The sequence below is a fragment of the Choloepus didactylus genome, chromosome 16, assembly GCF_015220235.1.
Source record: "Choloepus didactylus isolate mChoDid1 chromosome 16, mChoDid1.pri, whole genome shotgun sequence".
Taxonomy (NCBI): domain Eukaryota; kingdom Metazoa; phylum Chordata; class Mammalia; order Pilosa; family Megalonychidae; genus Choloepus; species Choloepus didactylus.
This window is the reverse complement of record NC_051322.1, coordinates 72,581,893-72,600,412: the sequence shown is the minus strand read 5'-3', so window position 1 is coordinate 72,600,412 and position 18,520 is coordinate 72,581,893. Positions and strand designations below refer to the sequence as shown.

At 39.1% G+C, this 18,520-nt stretch overlaps 1 protein-coding gene across 3 annotated transcripts in view; it reads left to right on the top strand.

The window, feature by feature from the left end:
* Positions 1-7,960: 7,960 nt before the first annotated feature.
* SPIRE1 (spire type actin nucleation factor 1) overlaps positions 7,961-18,520 on the top strand; it is a 286,381-nt gene continuing 275,821 nt past the window's right edge. Inside the window, exon 1 of one of the 3 annotated variants that reach the window (XM_037805905.1) lies at positions 7,961-8,462. In XM_037805905.1, the coding sequence (XP_037661833.1) occupies positions 8,189-8,462 (274 nt within the window). In that variant the 5' untranslated portion in view covers positions 7,961-8,188. The remainder of the gene's footprint in view (positions 8,463-18,520) is intronic. The other 2 variants (XM_037805906.1, XM_037805907.1) reach the window with 2 other exon arrangements.

Here is an 18,520-nt window from a genome sequence, read left to right as displayed (position 1 = left end):
TCTACATGCAGGGCAAGTTCTGGGATGGTGAGCTTGTGATGAGTGTCCTGATTCAGCCCTTCAGGCTGCCACCAGACAGGCTGGCACAGACATACATGCTGTCAGTATGTGCATGAGGGTTATTCTGCTCCCCCTGGAACTGGGACTAGGGATCCATAATGGAAGCCCCAGCCAGCTCAGTGCTGAGCAAGGGTGCCATGAAATCTTTGTTTTTAAGTTACCTTTTTTTTCCAAATTTGGCGCTTGCCCTTTATTGCAACCCTTTAACTATTTTCTGGAGTGTTGAGATAGATGGTTCTTCCAGCTCGTATTTGTTGCTTAAAGCTTCTGTTGAGGGATAGAGCCCTGGAATGGCTCACTTCACCATCTTGATGACTGGAAACCTTGGTAGTTTTTAATTTTAATAAAGCCCAACTTACCAATTTTTTCTTTTATGGATCATGCTTTTGGTGTTGTATCTCAAAAGACAAACTCGAAGTTCTCATGTCTTTTGTTCTATTTCTCCTTTTGTGTTAAGTGAATATTTTCTAATGTAGCATTTTAATTTATTTTATGATTTAATCACTATATACATATATGCTCTAGGGTTTGCCATATACATCTTATCAGAATCAGCTTCAGATTTACACTAGCTTAATTCCAGTGATAAATAGAATTTTTAATGTTTTAAACTAAGGTCATAAATAATGTTTAGAACTTGGTTACTTTGTTTCTGGCAATATATTAATAAAACTAGTATCTTTGGACTAGTTCAAAGATGTTAACTTGAAATCTTATGTTTATGATAATCTTGATTTTACGAATCAGTTAAATAGCTCATGTGTTAAAAGTATAGGTTTTTGTATGTTTGTTTTTTTAATTAGGGAAGTTGTGAGTTTACAAAACAGTCATGTACAAAATACAGGATTCCAGTACCCCACCCACCATCAACATCTTGCATTGGTATGGAACATTTGTTACTATTAATGATAGCACTTTTAAAATAATTATAATTTTTTTAAACAGTAGTTAACTTTGTTACAATCAAGTAAAGATTATTAAAACAGTTGTATCTGTCATCCATTATTTATATTAGGTGAATTTTTCACCCTATACCACTCTATTATTACCACCTTCTGTTAGTATCACACATTTGTTATAACCTATGAAAGAACATTCTTATACTTGTACTATTAACTATATTCCATCATCTGCAATAGGGTTCACTGTGCTGTACAGTCCTATGTTTTATATTTTAATTTCTATTCTAGTTATATATATATATTTCCTAAGTTTTCCTCTTTTAACCACATTTACCTATATACTTGAGATGCTGTTGATTACACTCACAATCCTGTGCCACCATCACCACCATCTATTTCCAAACCTTTACCATCAGCCTAAATAGAAATTCCATACAAGTTAAGCATCAACTCCCCATTCTCTAACTCCAATGTATTGCCTGGTAACGTATGTTCTAGAGTCTATGAGCTTGCGTAGTACAACTAGTTCATATTAGTGAGATCAAATAATATTTGTCCTTTTGTGTCTGGCTTTTTAAACTTAATGTCCTCAAATTTCACCCATGTTGTCACATGCTTCAGGACCTCATTTCTTCTTACTGCTAAATGATATTCCATCGTATGTATACGCCACATTTTGTTTATCCACTTCATCGGTTGGTGGACACTTGGGTTGCTTCTACCTTTTGGCAATTGTGGATAATGCTGCTATGAACATTGGTGTGCAGATGTCTGTTCATGTCCCTCCTTTCATTCTTCTGAGTAGTGGGATTGCCGGATCATATGGCAATTCTATACTTAAATTCCTGAGGAACCACCAAACTGTATTCCACAGCAGTTGCACTGTTTTGCTTTCCTGCCAGCAGAGAATGAATGTTTATATTTCACCACATCCTCTCCTTATAGTTTTCTGTTAGCCATTCTTGTGGGTATGAAATGATATCTCATTTGTGTTTCCCTAATATCTAGTGATGTTGAGCACATTTTCATGTGCTTTTTAGCCATTTGTATTTCTTCAGAAAAATGTCTATTCAAGTCTTTGCCCATTTTTAAATTGGGTTGTCTTTTTGTTGTTGAGTTGTAGGATTTCTTTATATGTTTTGAATATTAAACCCTTATTGGATATGTGATTTCCAAATATTGTCTCTCATTGAGTAGGTTGCCTCTTCACTTTCTTGGCAAAGTCCTTTGAAGCACAAAAATTTTTAATTTTCAGGAGGTCCCATTTATCTATGTTTTCTTTCATTGCTTGTGCTTTGGGTGTAAGGTCTAGGAAAACACTTCTTACCACAAGATCCTGTAGATGATTCCCTACATTTTCTTCTAGGAGTTTTATGGTACTGGTTCTTATTTTTGGGTCTTTGATCCACTTTGAGTTAATTTTTGTACATGGTGTGAGATAGGGATCCTCTTTCATTCTTTTGCTTATGGATATACAGTTCTCCCAGCACCGCTTGTTGAAAAAAACTGCTTTGTCCCAGTTGTATGAACGTGGCAGCCTTGTCAAATTATCTATTGGCCATAGACTTGAGGGTCCATTTCTGAACTGAGTAGAGGTTGTTTTAAATACAGTAGAAGAAATTTGAAATTTATTTCTTTGTAATTTTACTTGGCAATATCAAAACATTAGATTTCTTTTCAAAGATATTTTCAGCATTAACTGAAGTCTTTTTGAAATATATCTTTAAGAAGTTTGTTTTATAAAATATGTATAGTTGAGATTCAGATTGTTTGGTACATTATTTAATCGCTGAAAAAATGCTAATTTTTGTGTTGAAAACTGCCGAGGTAAAACTAATGGCAAGGTTCTGGTATTGTAATTCTCAAAATATTCAACTCAACTGTAGGACTGCTACGAGCTAATCTTTCTGGGCCTCAATTGCCTCTTTGTAAACTTGAGATAATGGGAATTGACCTTCCTGGAGTGATCTGGATTAGATAATCTCTTGAAGTCTTTTAATAGACTTCTTATGTTACTTTATAAACTTTGCTATTTAATGCAGTTTTCAGGTCTTTGAAAGAATTTTAGTTAATAAAGCGTTAACACTGTGAGTGATTAACTTTACAATAATTAAAACAAATTCAAAGTGTAAGTCCTATACTATTAAGCTTTTTGATGTCATGTTCATTCTCTTGCACAATGAGCTGCTATCTTGAGTGGGAGAGACAAATTCAGGTTAATAGAACAGTTCTGGGAAAGGCATAACTAAAATATAAAACAGTCAAGGCCAGGCTTAAATTCATTGTGTTTAATTCACTGCTTATTTAATTGAACTAAAGCTAAGCCATGTTATATGGTGGTTACATGTGACCTTGGGAGAGAAATGAGCCTCTCACAGGGTGAGAGTGGAATGCTAGAGCCAAGAGCAGTCCATACCTCTATCTGCTGAAGAGTACATTAGGGAAAAATGTCTAGTAATGGTGGTGTTTTAATATTTCAGATTTTCTCATCAGCAAAATGTGATTTTGTTCTGAAAATGGATTATTTCTCTTTAATTTTACACAACTCAAAACTCAGGTTTCTTAAAAGTTTTATTAAGAAGTGTACTTTTTTTTAGCAATGATTATCAAACATTTAACTTTTGCTATTAAAATTCTTTTTGTGCCTCATATTGTTTTTTGTTTCCCATTGGAATTAAGAAATAAGCTTCTACTTATCCTAACTTTTGAAATCTGGTGAGAAGTAGGTAATACATCTAAAAAAGGGGACCTGGAAGGTTCATATTGTAGGAAGTACATTTGAATTATCTCTGACAACTAGCAGTAATTTGAGGTAAGTCACTTAACCTCTGCAGATTCCATTTTCTGTAAGTGTAGGGTAGTGGTTTGGTCTAAGATTTTGAGGTCTTTTCCAAGTAGAGTCTTCTTCACTAATAGTGAATAATTCCACTTACATTCAGAATCAGAAAATCACCTTTTATCTATATTGGTTTAAAATAATTATTTTAAAGGAGAATCACATTAAGAAGGTGAAATTGACTATAGTTTGGCTTAGGATTTGCCAGATTCCCTCATGAACATGTATTTTACTTTGTTCCTTTACTTTTTCTCAATTTTTTTCAGTAGGTGTGTAATTTTATCCCATCAAGATAGACTAGGTAAATTTAAAAATGTATTAGATGTTACAGAATGAAAGTGTTGTGGAAAAGACTGGTTTAGGATACAACTCAGTAAAATGATATTAATGCATATTTTCTAAATGTTTTCCACTAGGAAATGTTTGCCACGGGAAAGAAAAAGTTAGTTTTCTACAAGTTTATGGAGCAGAGGAACCAATTTTATTGTGTTCCTCTCTGGCGTATTTACACTTCTAGTTCTGGCTGTAAGGTTACATGCAAGTTTTCTTGGCTGATTTTAAAGATTTTTGACTAACAATCAATCAATTAACAAAATTATAAGAGAGAAGTTTCAAATTGTCTTTAGGATTGTTGATGGAGTTTGGCCTCCATAGAGGAGCGATAACTTAAAATCCTTTGACGGGGATGGAGTCCCCTAGATGACTGAAGAATAGGACCGCAGGATGGAGACTCCATCTCTGGGAGACAGCCACTCTGGTGAAAGGGATATGCTAAAAGGCCAGTCTGGGGAGATGTGGCCTCATGGCTGTATTTCAGTTAAAGCTTTTAATTAGTCATCTTGGTATGTTCACATTTTAAAGCATCTGGCTTTCCTCTGTGTAAGCACAGACAGACATTGTAACCAGCAGGAAGGCTGGTTCAGCCGGCCTGGAAGCCAGGCCCACCTCTTCCATTTGCTGGTCCTGTATTTTGTCTTGGGACTATAGTTTCTCATTGGTAGGATAAGGTTAACAATATCTGACCCTTCAAGTTGTATAACCGAGGAGAGCACTTTCAAATTATAAGATATCACTTTAGAATTATAAAGTATTCTAATTGTGGGCAATGAAAATTTAGTTTATAACATTGAAAAATATATGGTGTTCTACTTTTTCCTCTCTGGTACACTTTTCTAGGTGAATGTGCCTCTTAGGAGCTGTTGTCTGGGGGTGTCTGGGATACGTTTGGTCTGCACAGGCACATGTGCGCCCCAAAGGCCGTGCTCCCTGAAAGACTCAGAGCAGCTCAGACAGCCTGTCCAGAGTACAAAGAAATGAAGTAAAATTATTCTGCAGAAGTGATAAGTAAATGCAAGATAAGAAAAAATTTCAAGGATTCTGTTTTTTAATAAATAAAACAAAATCAATGGAAACTAAAGTCTTATTAAGAGGAACACTTGCCTCCATTTTTTGCAGCTCTAAGACCATTTTGAAAAAAGACATTTAATGTTGAATTGTTGAATCAGATATTTCAACTATATAGAGAAAAGTGCTGAACCACAAGGTAAAAAATAAAATCAGTGAAAAAATTGCAACAAAATATATTGTACAAAAGTGCATTTGAATCTTTGAATTTGAATTGAAAATGAGAAAATGGGGTGATGATGAGTGATTCCACGATACTGCTTCAACTCTACTGAAAATCTTTCTCTCTCTTGGTAGCCTTTTAGTTGTCAGCAGTCACTTGCAGAGGCTTGTGATGAATGGATGGTAAGGCTTATCAAACTTTCAAGGGGTAACGAAAGTCATATAAAAGTCAACAGAGTTATGCCGTCTTTGCACACAAAGGTGTTAAGGGTTCAGGTTATTTAATGAGTATTCTAGACTTAGAAGATAGCTAGAATTTTTAAGATTTCCTTTTCATTTATTTTCTATATACAGAAGGAACATCAAACAACATCCTACTTACCATCCTGCCTCAACTTAATTCCAAATAAGCTCTCAAGGCAAGAAATTTATTTAAAATACAGCATATATCATACTCATGAATTTGTGCTTTGCCAAAAAAAAAAAAAAAATTCCTTCTGTTGTATATAACATTCCTGCAACTCAGTAACATGTTTTTCCTTCAGAAATATATTTACATTTTTAAAAATTACTGCTTAGGAAAGGAAAAATAGCATTGTGTTGCAAAGTATTTTTAAAAGAACACTTTTAAAGATCATCTTTGAGATGAAGTTTGTATTTTTTTTTTTCTTCACTTCTAATTCCTTTTCCTTTAATTCTTAACTTTCCTTGGAGAGTCATTCATTTACTGTCCTCCGCTAGTACTAGCTCTTGAAGTCGTGGACTCACCACTTGATTAATTCATGTAACTTGCCCTTAGGGAATAGAACAACGACAAAAATTTTGACTTCTAGTTGTCAAACTGCCACACAGCAGCAATATCCCATAGGGCCAGAAGATGGTAGTGTTGTCCGTACAAGTAAACTATTTTGCTGTATTATGGATTGTTGAAACTATTAAGCCTTTCTGAAAATCCACACAGAATCTAAACTTTTAAAGTAGTAAATTTTGGGACTGTTTGTCCATGTTTTTAATTAAGAGCGCTGTGTGTGTGTGTGTGTGTGTGTGTGTGTGTGTGTGTGTGTGAAATCAGCACATAAGGAATTAGATCCCTCTGCCTCTCCGGGCTTTGACACACATAGATCCTGCATTTTCTTTTCTTTTTTTTTTTCTTTTTTTTTTTTTAACAAATGGGTTTATATGCCCTTACTTAAATGATGCTACTTCAATGAATTTTTTTTATACCTTTTAGTGAAATTATAATAAGATGCCTAGGGAGAAGCTTTCCACCCTTCTCTTAGCAATCTCTTGCTCTTCCCTTTTCTTTTTTCCTTTTCTCTCTTTTTCCCCACTCCTATTGTATATACTGTGGTATCTCAAGTTTTAACAATAGACTCGTAATGTTCACTGAACGGTGCAATTGTTGAGAGTGCCATTTCTAATACTGCACATAGAACTATGTTCTGGAAGGTTTATTGGTGCTTACTACTGACAAATTTCGTGGTTGATGCTTTCCACTGTAAGGGCTAGCCTGCCCATAGCCCACAGTAGAATGCTACCAATAAAACTTAGTTACCAATGGGCGATTGTTTTACCTAAGAATTATCTGTTTTAATTGTACACATATACTTAGTGGGTTCAGCAAGGCCGGAGAGTATTTGTTTGCCCTCAGTCCAATGTTGTCATGCACCTCATGAGCAGACTAGGTTACTTGAACGCTATAATGAACGTGATTTTTTGAAACATTATCATAATGTGAGGAGTTGCACAAATGTTAAAATGAATCTGGAGGGTCGTTGAAGCCGACATCTGCAAATTATTTACAACACGTGTATGTCCCCAGCCCTGATCTATGTATGTGCTTGGAAGAGTTAGCGCGCAAAGCCCGGGAGATTCCTGTTTCATGGGGGAGGAGAGGGTGCTAGCAGTAACCAACAGACCTAAGTATAAGGCACGTCGATGACGATGAGAGCTGTCCAGAGGAGGCAAGAGCGGGGTGCGCGGCAGGAGGACTGCGGGGCAGTGGAGGCGAGGCCGCCGGGAGCGAGGCGCTCAGGCCCAAGGCACCGGGGCCAAGGAGCCCACCCCGGCCTCCTCAGTTCAAGTTGGGTTTACGGTGCGAATTGACTTGGGGCAGGTCGTTTCCGGAGGCAATCAGTGTTTCACGGAATGGTGGCGGGGCTATGTGCCACAGGGAAAGGCGCCACCTGGACGCTGGGGACAGCTCTCGGGACACGCACCGCCCGACAACTCCGGGACGGGGCTGGAGCTGAAGGGGGCGGGCCCGGGCGGGGCGAGGCTTCGAGCGGCTGGGGTGGGGCGGGGCTACTGGTGGGCGGGGCGGGGGTGCGCCGGGGCAAGAAAGGACGGGGGCGGGGTTGGAGCTGGAGGGGCGGGGATAGAACTGGAGGGGCAGGCCCGGAGCTGGACGGGCGGGGCCGCTGTGGGGCGGGATCGGCGTGGGGGCGGAGTCTAGCGGGGCCGACATTAAGGCGGGGTGGTGGGGTTCGTGGGGGTGGAGCCCGCCAGGGGCGGGCTTGGAGGCGGGGTGGGGCCGGCGGACGCCGTTGCGTAGCTACGCGCTGGCCGGAGGCGGCCGGGGTGTCTGTCAGTAGCCGCGGCGGCGTCGGGCTCTGGCTAGCCACGACCCGCGGCGCTCTCGCTCGCCCACGGCCCGGCCCACGCCTTGTCTCCCGGCGGCGGCGCGCGCTCGGCCGGGGGTGGGGCGGCGGCTTCGGGGATGGGGAGGCGGCGCTCGCGGAGAAGAGACTCCTGAGCTGAGGGGACGCGCAAGCCGCGGGGACAGCCGAGCCGAAGGGCGCTCGAGCGCACGGTGCCGGCGGGTATGGCCGAGCGCGGGGCGGCAGCCGGCGGCGAGGACGGGGGCCCGCCGGACGCACTGAGCCTGGAGGAGATCCTGCGGCTCTACAACCAGCCCATTAACGAGGAGCAGGCTTGGGCCGTGTGCTACCAGTGCTGCGGCTCCTTGCGCGCCGCCGATGCCCGCCGCCGGCCCCGCCGCAGAGCCGCCTCGGCCGCGCACATCCGTGTCTGGAGGGATGGCACCGTCACGTTGGCGCCCGGGGCCGGCGGCGCGGAGGAGCCGCCCCCCGCCACGGGTGAGCGCCTGGGTCCCTCCAGGGAGAGTGGGGAGGGGCTCGGAGACCTGCATCCTGGGACCCTCCGTGTCCGCGGAGAACTCCTGCCGCGGGCGCGCGCGGGCCCGGGTCTTTCCATGGTGGGGGGTGCCGGAGACCTGAACCCAAGGGACCTGCGTGTCAGCGGAGAACCCCCTGCCGCCGGCGCGCGCAGGCCCGGGTCCTTCCACACGGCGGGTGGGGCCGGAGACCTTCCCCTGGTGTCTTCCCTGGGAGCCGCCGGGCCTGGGCCGCGTGGCGTGGGGGCCCTGTAGGTCTGAGCATCGCGGGGTGGCACACAAAGGGGAGCTGTCCAGAACGAGGGTGGACCGTGCCGCGGCCGGCTTGCAGGGGAGGGAGGTTGCTTAAGGCTTCTGTAATTTTGCAGACCATGATACGCCAGCTGTGCACTGCTTGGTTGGGAAATTGTGTGGGTTGGGTCCTTTCTGTAATAAGATGTGTGTGCATATTTAAATGCTATTGACTTTTTATGTTTGTAGTGTGATAAGGTACTATAAAAGGTTCATGATGTGAGATCTTGTCAAGGATAGTCAATTACGGTGTCAGGAAAATTACACCTTTCGAATGAATAGTGAAGTAATAGTATTTTAAACTTGACAACAATATTCCTTCAGTTTGGAAATACAAAAGAGTAAATCTGAACCCGGAGGAGAATTCTGCTATTTTGAGAGAAATGGAAAAAGGGAATAAATAATTACTTTTGGCTCTTGAAAGTTAGAAAATAATTACTGTTTACCTGTCCTATGTTAAAATTTGTTGTGATGAAGAACATAGGCTAGCAAAGTAAAAAGTTGACAGGATAAATAGATAAAATGATTTTAGTTAGTTCGTTGTCTAATATAAATATGATTATTACCTAACAGTAACATATAACTACCACTTACTCAGATATTTATTGATGAGGACCAGGAGGTGGATAATAAGTTTCTACTATCAGTTTTTATTGTCTTTTCAGAGACATGTCTATGTAAAACAGAAAAGCAATCTGCCATCTCTTTTAGAAAGTTCATGGAAGTGTCAAAATGGTTAAGGTGAAAGATATAATTCAGAACTAGTCAGTAAAATGATGTTTAGTGAAAAACCCTATCTAAATTGATTAAAATAAAGAACACTGAAGATAATAGTTATGGATTCTTTCAGTTCCACCTGAACATGTTTTTTTTTTTCTTTTTTAGTGTATAGTGTTTTTAGATAACAAATTTTAGAATTTTTATTTATTTAAAGCCAGCCTTTTAACTATTATTTTGGAATTACTTTATTTCAAATAATTTTTAGTTTGATGTGTTTATTGCTTTTAGACTTGGATTTAATGTACAGGGAAATAACTTGTGATTTCAATTTATTTACAATGTATTAAAATGATATGAAAAGATATATTTATAAAACACAGCAAAGCCAGACTTTGGGAGCTAGAATTTCAAGAAGAAAAATGGTTGTGTGCAAACTGGTTTTATAAGCAGCATGGGTAATGGTAATTTCCAGAAAGAACAAACTCCAGTTCATATTTTCTGTGTCTTTTCAGCTTAATTCTAGAAAAGTGTAGTTTAAACTATGTTGACCCACTAAGAGTTTAGTGGTCAAGGACTGATAGATTCTGGTGGTAGTTGTTGTTTTTTAATCAGAACCTTATGTTGAAATGATTTTTTTTTCTTTCTTTTTTTTTTTTTTTTTTGGTATCCTTATGAGTAATAATATGTTGACCTCACTGTGATATCCTATCTTTATGGAGAGAATAGTGAGTAGAGTTGTTTGCCAGCAGTGGTAATATATGTGTAATCTTCTTTCTTAACTTTGCTTCTGAACTGTGCTACCAGCTTTGGAGAGAGCCTAGTTAAAGTTGTGATATAGTCTTGAGCATTTTAGGGCCTATTGACTAAAGGAATTTGGTAAATTCATACTTAAATATTGTTTGTATTAGTTTGTATCCTCCTAGGACTAGTAGTTACATGGCCGTGGAAGACTGTCTTCTGAACATTTAATCTTGATTCTTAAAAATGTTGAATAATTTGGCACTGTGCACACTTGCATAAATTCTACATTTAAGAAAAAGTGATAATCGTAACATCTCCATTGTAAGAATCACTTGCTTTTTCATTGTAAGCATTTAACCTGATTATATGTAGTTGGCAATTGGCAGCATTTTAATGTTCATATTTGATTTATTTTTTAAATGAAAGGTTAGAGAAAGGGAATTTAAGTGACTTGTTCAAAGTCATGCTGGTAACTCTGAGAATCAATTCCAGGTCTTTTAACTATTATAGTATTACTGAGTGAAACAAATTTGTTTTTAGTTTGTATCATGATTCCTCCTCTTCCTAGCTTGAGCAAGTTCCTTAACCTTCTCATCTGTAAAATGAGAATTTATCACTTTTTTCACGGGGTAGAGGTTTAAGTGAGATAATATATGTAAAGTGACTGACAAGGTTTAATACATAGCAGGTCTTCAGTTTTTGTTCTCTTCCCTAGTCCAGTGGTTCTTTCACACTTCCATGGTGCCCCTAGTCCACCTATTCTATATTTTTACTCAGAAATGCCACAGATTTCTAGGTCAGGGCCTCTCAAACGGGCACTGTTGACATTTTGGCTGGATATAATTTTTGTGGGGGCTGTCCTGTGCATTGTAGGTTGTTTAGCAACATCCCTGGTCTCTGCCCACTGGATACCAGGAGCACTCTCTGCCACAGGCCCCCAGCATGACAATAAAAACCATATCCAGACATTGTCAAATGTCCCCTGTGGGGGCAAAATTGCCCCTGGTTGAGGATTACTGATCTGGCAGGTGATGGGTAGTCCCCAGGATTGTGTTCAGTTTGGAGACATGGATCCTGGCTGTCGTCCTCAAACAGGTGACTTCTTCAGCTGGGCATGGTCCACTCTGCTGTTGAGGTGAATGGGTAGGTGATGGGGTCCCTGTCTCAAGCTGCAGTATCACGCCTGTTAGTCCCACAGGAAGTCAGAGAAGGGCCTGGGCTCTACTGACTTGTTCTGAGGCTGTATTAGTTGGAGTTCTCTAGGGAAACAGAATCAACGAGAGATATCTATAAATATAAGATTTATAAAAGTGTCTTACGCAACTGTGGGTATACATGCGTCCAAATTCTGTAGGGCAGGCAGCAGACTGGCAATTCCAATGAAAATGTTCAATGAAATCCTCAGGCAGCAGACTGGCAACTCTGATGAACATGTATGGTGAACTCCTCAGGCAACGAACTGGCAACTTCAGTGAACTCCTCAGGAAACAGTTTGCTGGTCAGCCAAAGAAGAAGTGAAGGTCCTCTATCTGTCTTGCTTAAAAGTCTTCAATTGATTGGATTAAATCCAGCTGATTGCATTCTCTCATTGTGGAAGACACACCCTTCGTTAATGTAATCAATCAAGCTGCAGCCAATTGACTGATGATTTAATAAACCAGCCTTCTGGTTTATTAACCAGCCACAAATGTCCTTGCATTATTGGTTAGGCCAGTGCTTGCTTGACCAGATACCTGGGTACTATCACCTGGCCAAGTTGACACATGAACCTAACCATCACAGAGGCTGAATGTAGAAGTGATCGAGTTCAGTGCTTGCTTGTTTTTACAGTATCGATACATCCAAAATATTCACCTTCAGTTTGAATAAAATAAAAATACACTAGAAGAGAAATAGCATCAATGAATTAGAAAAGTGATGAAAGATATAGGAGGCATGGAAATGAGACCAACATGGGAAGAAAACAATGAAGAAATTTTATTTAGTATTCAGATATAATGTAGTGCTGTATACTAGCATGGCCATGAAAATAATTGATATAGGACTGAAGGAGATAAAGACAAAGGAAAAATTAGCTTTTCAGAGGATCCTGAGGGTAAAAATGATTAAACTATGAATTAGGATCTTAAAATGAGCAGTATATTTATGAAGTGTTAACGTGATGACAGAATAATACATTGCTTAGAATCAAGAAGGTTTATAATTCTTAGGAGGCCTATTTAGAAATTTTGTTTTTTTCCCATTGTTTATGCAATTGTAGTCATAATAAGACTCATTGTTTGACATAAGGTTTATCATGTATGGGTTGAGTGAAGTTTTCACTTTCATGCCTTTAATAAATAAATTAAAGATACTCAGGCTCTATAAATACAACCTGCAGCCTTATCACCAATATACCTAACTGGTATTCAGAAGACACTTTGGTATATATGTTCTTTTGAAAACAGTAATTGATTTAAGTAATATTCCAGATCTTCTCAAAGATGAAAACATTTGTTTTCTGGGATGCATCTGTATCAGTTTGGATATATTATGGCCCCCAGAAAAGCCATGTTCTTTAATGCAATCTTGCGGGGGCACACTTAGTCTTTTGATTAGGGTGGTACCTTTTGATTGTTTCCATGAAGATGCAACTCAGCCAGCCTTGGGTGAGACCTTTGATTAAATTATTTCCATGGAGATGTGACCCTGCCCATTCCGGGTGGGTCTTAATTAGACCACTGGAGTACTTCAGGAGAGCTCATGGAGAAGAGAAGCTCAGAGAAACTGAGAGAGACCTTTTGGAGAGAAGTTAAGATATGTAATCCAGAGTTTGACCCTGGGAGAAGCTAAGAGCTGACACAGACCCAGATCCTTGGAGATGCTTGGAGATACAGACAGAAAGACGTTTGCGGAAGCTAAGCTAAGAGATGAAGCTCAGAGTTTGCCCTGGAGAAGCTAAGAGAGGACCCCCAGACACTTAGAGAGAAACGCCCTGGGAGAGAGAAACACCCTGGGAGAACGAGCAAGGATGCACAGGAGCTGAGAGAGAGAAGCTAAGAGAGACAGAAGCCCAGAAACATTTTGGGGAAAGCCATTTTGAGACCAGAACCCAGAGCAAAGGATCAACAGACACCAGCCACATGCCTTCCCAGCTGACAGGTGTTCTGGATGCCATTGGCCTTTCCTCAGTGAAGGTATCCTCTTGTTGATGCCTGAGTGTGGACACTTTTATGGCTTTAGAACTGTAACTTTGTAACCTAATAAACACCCTTTATAAAAGCCAATCCATTTCTGACATTTTGCATAATGGCAGCATGAGCAAACTGAAACAGTATCAATGGTATTAATCTTAGAATCATGCATGGTCTCATCAGGCTCCTAGGCTATAAAGACCTGTTCCAGTTTGCTAATGTTGCCGTTAAGCAAAATACCAGAAATGGATTGGCTTTTATAAAAGGGGTTTATTTGGTTATACAGTTACAGTCCCTAGGCCATAAAGTGTCCATCAACAAGAGTACCTTCACTGGAGGATGGCCAATGGCGTCCAGAAAACCTCTGTTAGCTGGGAAGGCACGTGGCTGGCATCTCCTTGCTCCCAAGTTGTGTTTCAAAATGGCTTTCTCCCAGGACGTTCCTCTCTCAGCTCCTGTGCATTCTTCGAAGTGTCCTTCTTGGCTGTAGCAAGCTTGCTCCTTCTGTCTGAGCATATATAGTGCTCTAGTAAACTAATCAAAGCCTATGCTGAATGGGCGGCGCCACCCCTCCATGGAAATTATCCAATCAGAGTTATCGTCTACAGTTGGGTGGACACATCTCCATGGAAACAGCCTAATCCAAACATTCCAACTTAATCAACACTAACATGTCTGTCCCCACAAGATTGCATCAAAGAAATGGCTTTTTCTGGGGGACATAATATATACAAACTGGTACAAGACCCATCTGACATAATTTATTTAGAATTTTTATTTCAAAAATTTTTTTCTGTAATTTAGTTTTAGATGAATAAAGAACATTTTAAAAATTAGGGACACATCTTTCTCTAAAATAATCTTAAAATTAGTAGTAGGTTTTCCTGGGGGGAACAATGAAAACCTATTAGTGTGAATACTAATAAAAGAACCCCTTGAGAATGGTTTCTTGGTATAGGGAACATTCAGGCTTTGTTTGTAATTTGAAAAGAGGACATGGTCAGTCAGTCTTTTCAGCGAGGTTCTTGCTAATTTGGTAGGGAAAGTGGTCTTGAAATAATATCCTATTTGATTTTAAAAAGAGACAATATTTGTGGAAAAGGTTGAAATAGTGAAAACATGTTTAAAAACATTAGTTTCTGTCCATTCTTGTGGTATTTCTTGAGTGGTCGCATCCTGATCATTAAATGAAAGTAACCTATGAGATATGTGTGTATATGTCGAGTTTAGTGATGGGGATAAATGATGGTATTAGGGATTGGTGAAATGCCTTTTCAGTTACAGTTATAGTTAAGAGTTAATCCTCTTTAAACAATCTTTTTAAGTTTGTGGGATTAATTCAATTTAACAAATGTGCGTTGAATTCCTGCCATGTGCAAGCAGTATTCTTGTTTCCATGGTTGATGTGAAGATAAACAGGCCTAGTCATTGAAGAAGGAAAAATAAAACATAAACACAGTGGTGAATTTATTGTGAAGCTGATGTAGCTTAAACTTGCTTACATATGCCCCTTCCAAACTTCTGGAAAGTATATTCATTTGTTAATTTGTAAAAGTAAGATATTCTAGCAATAATTGATTAAGATTGCTATCACTTTCATTTCCAACTTACCCTCCAGCATGTTTCCACTTTTGTTGGGCAGTGTGGGAGTGGCCACAGGCATTTTGAGGAGAAATTTTAGAATAATACTTTTGTGCTTTTGTATCTGTATTTCTGCCTTATGCAAACAGAAATATAAGAATTTAGTCATATACAGATACTGAAGATGGTGTTGAGAAGTTCACTAAGTTTGACTATAGTTTAAGGAAAAATATTGATCTGAAATCCAGAAACCATCAACGAAGAGGACCAGACATTGGGCTTTCCAGACAGAGACTTGAAAAGAATAATCCTTAGTATGCTCAAGGAGGTAAAACAAAATGTAGAAAAAGAATTAGAGGATATGAGGAAAGCACTGAATGGACAATATGGGATCTCTCCAGGGAAATACTGGAGTTAACATAATAACTGAAATGAAGAATTCCCTAGACAGTTTCAGTAGCAGATTGAAGGTGGCATAAGAAAGAATCACTGCTGTCAGAGACAAGACAACTGAAATGATTGAGGCTGAGGAACAGAAAGAGAAAAGAATAAACAAGAACTAACAGAGCCAAGAGATTGTGGGACACCATCAAGCATACCAATATACACATTATGAGAGTCCCAGAAGGAGAAGAAAGAGAAAGGGACAAAGGAATAATCAAGGAAATAATAGCAGAAAACATACCAAATTTAATGAAAAACATGAATGTGCACATTCAGGAAACCCAAAGAACCCCAAACAGGATAAACTCAAAGAGAACCATGCCCAGACACATAGCAATCAAGTTGTCCAATGCCAAGGACAAGGAGAGAGTTCTGAAAGTGGCAAAAGAAAAGCAAACAAGTTATATACAAGGGAATCTCAGTAGGGTTAAGTTCCAGCTTCTCATCAGAAACCACGGAGGCAAGAAGGCAGTGGTATGAAATATTTAAAGTGCTGAAAGAAAACAATTGCCAAGTAAGATTTTATATCCAGCAAGATTTTCTTTCAAAAATGTGGGGAGAGATTTAGACATCCCACATAAACAAAAGCTGAGGGAGTTCATTACCCTACAAGCAACGCTACTGGGAGTTCTTCGGACTGAAAGGAAAGGACATTAGATAATGGATCACAGCAGAATAAAGAAATAAAGACCTCTGGGTAAAGGTAACCATATAGGTAATTATAAATACCAGTAGTATTGTATTGTATTTTTTGTTATGTTACTCTTCTTCTTACTTCTTACAGGTACCAAAATGCAAATACATAAAACAAAATGATAAATCAATGGTTTTGATCATAACCCTGTAGAAAGATATGATTTGTAACAAGTACAAAAAATGGTGAGAGAAAAGGGATTTAGGAACAGTGAGTGTGTATGCTATTGAAGATATGTTGGTATCAAATCAAATATGATTGTTATAGATCTAGGACATTAAATTTTAACCCATGGTAACCATAAAGAGAATACATGAAAAATATATTCAGAAACAAATGAGAAGGGACTCAAAATGATAAAATATAAAAACCCAAATAAATATGGAAATAGGCATTAATGGAAGAATTGAGAGTCAAAAAAGGTATAAGAATTACAAAGACAAAATAGCAAAATGGCAGAAGAAAGAACTGCATTACCAGTAATTATTTTAAATGTAAATGGATTAAAATCTCCAGTCAAAAGGTAGAAATTGGCAGAAGGATAAAAGAGCATGACCCAACTGTATGCGGTTTACAAGAGACTCTTCTTAAATTCAGAGACATAAGTAGGTTGAAAATGAAAGAATGGAAAAAATATGCCATGAATGTAGTAACCAAAAGAGAGCTGGAGTGACTATATTAATATTGGATAAAATAGACTCTAAGTCAAAAACAGTTATGAGGGGCAAAGATGGACATTACTGATAAAGGGGAGAATTCAACAAGAAGATGTAACACTTGCAAATATGTATGCACCTAACAGCAAAGCATCAAAATATATGAAGCAAGTACTGACAGATTTGAAGGGAGAAATGGACAGTTCTACATTTATATGGAAGGGTAAGGGACCCCAAATAGCTAAAATCTTCTTGAAAACGAGTAAAGTTCGAGTAGTCACACTTCCTGGTTTTAAAACTTGTAAAGCTACAGTGGTCAAAGCAGCATGGTAATGGCACAAGGACAGACATATAGACTAATGGAATTGAATTGAGAGTTCAGAAATAGACCCTCACATCTATGGCAAATTGAGTTTCACAAGGATGCTGGGTCCACTCAATTGAAAGCAAATGGTGCTGGGAAAACAGAATGTCCATATGCGAAAAAATCACAATGCACCGGTACCTCACACTATGTACAAAAATCAACCCAAGGTAGATCTAAGACCTAAATATAAAAGCCAGGAGTATAAAACTCCTAGAAGAAAATGTAGGGAAGTATCTTCAGGACCTTGTGTTGGTTGTTAATTAATTGTTTCTTAGGTTTTATACCCAAAGCACAAGGAACAAAAAAATAGATGAATGGGGCCTCATTAAAATAAAATAAAAAACTAAAACTTCTGTGCATTAAAGGACTTTATGATGACAGTAAAAGGCAACCCACTAAATGGGAGAAAATATTTGGAAACCACTTATCTGATAAGGGCTTAACATCCAGAATACATAAATCCTAAAACTCAACAATAAAAAGGCAACCCAATTAAAAAACAGGCAGAAGACTTGAGTAGACATTTCTCGAAAGAAGATAAATTGCTGGAAAGCACATGAAAAGATTCTCAACACCATTAGCTAATAGAGAAATGCAAATCAAAACCACAATGAGTTACCTTTTTACATTCACTAGAATGGTTACTATTTAAAAAAGGAAAGTTACAGATCTTGGAAAGGATACAGAGAAATAGGAACCCTCATTCATTGTTAGTGGGAATGTAAAATGGTGCAGCCACCGTGGACGACAGTTTGTTGGTTCCCTCAGAAAGTTGAATACAGAATTACCATGTGACCTGGCAATCCCACTTCTAAGTATATACCCAAAAGAAATGAAAGAAGGGATTTGATGTTCATAGCAGCATTATTCACAGTTGTGGAAAGATGGAAGCAACCCAAATGTCCATTAACCGATGAATGGGTAAATAAAATGTGGGATATACACACAGTGGAATACTATTCAGTTGTGAAGAGGAATGAAGTTCTGATACATGCAACAACATCGATGAACCTTGAAGGCATCGTGTTGAGTGAAATAATCCAGACACAAAAGGACAAATATTGTATGATCTCATTTATCTGAAATAATTAGAAGAAGCAAATTCATAGAGTTGGGAACTAGAATGTAGGTAATCTGTGGCTGGGGTTGGTGGGGTTAGGGAATGGAGAGTTAGGCTCAATTTATATAGAGTTTTTATTTGGCATATGGAAAAGTTTGGGTAATGGATGTTGGTGATGGTAGCAGAACATTATGAACATAATTAACAACACTGAATTATATATTTGAATGTGGTTAGAAGAGGAATGGTGACAAATGTACCACACTAAGGCAAGACATTAATAATAGGGTGAT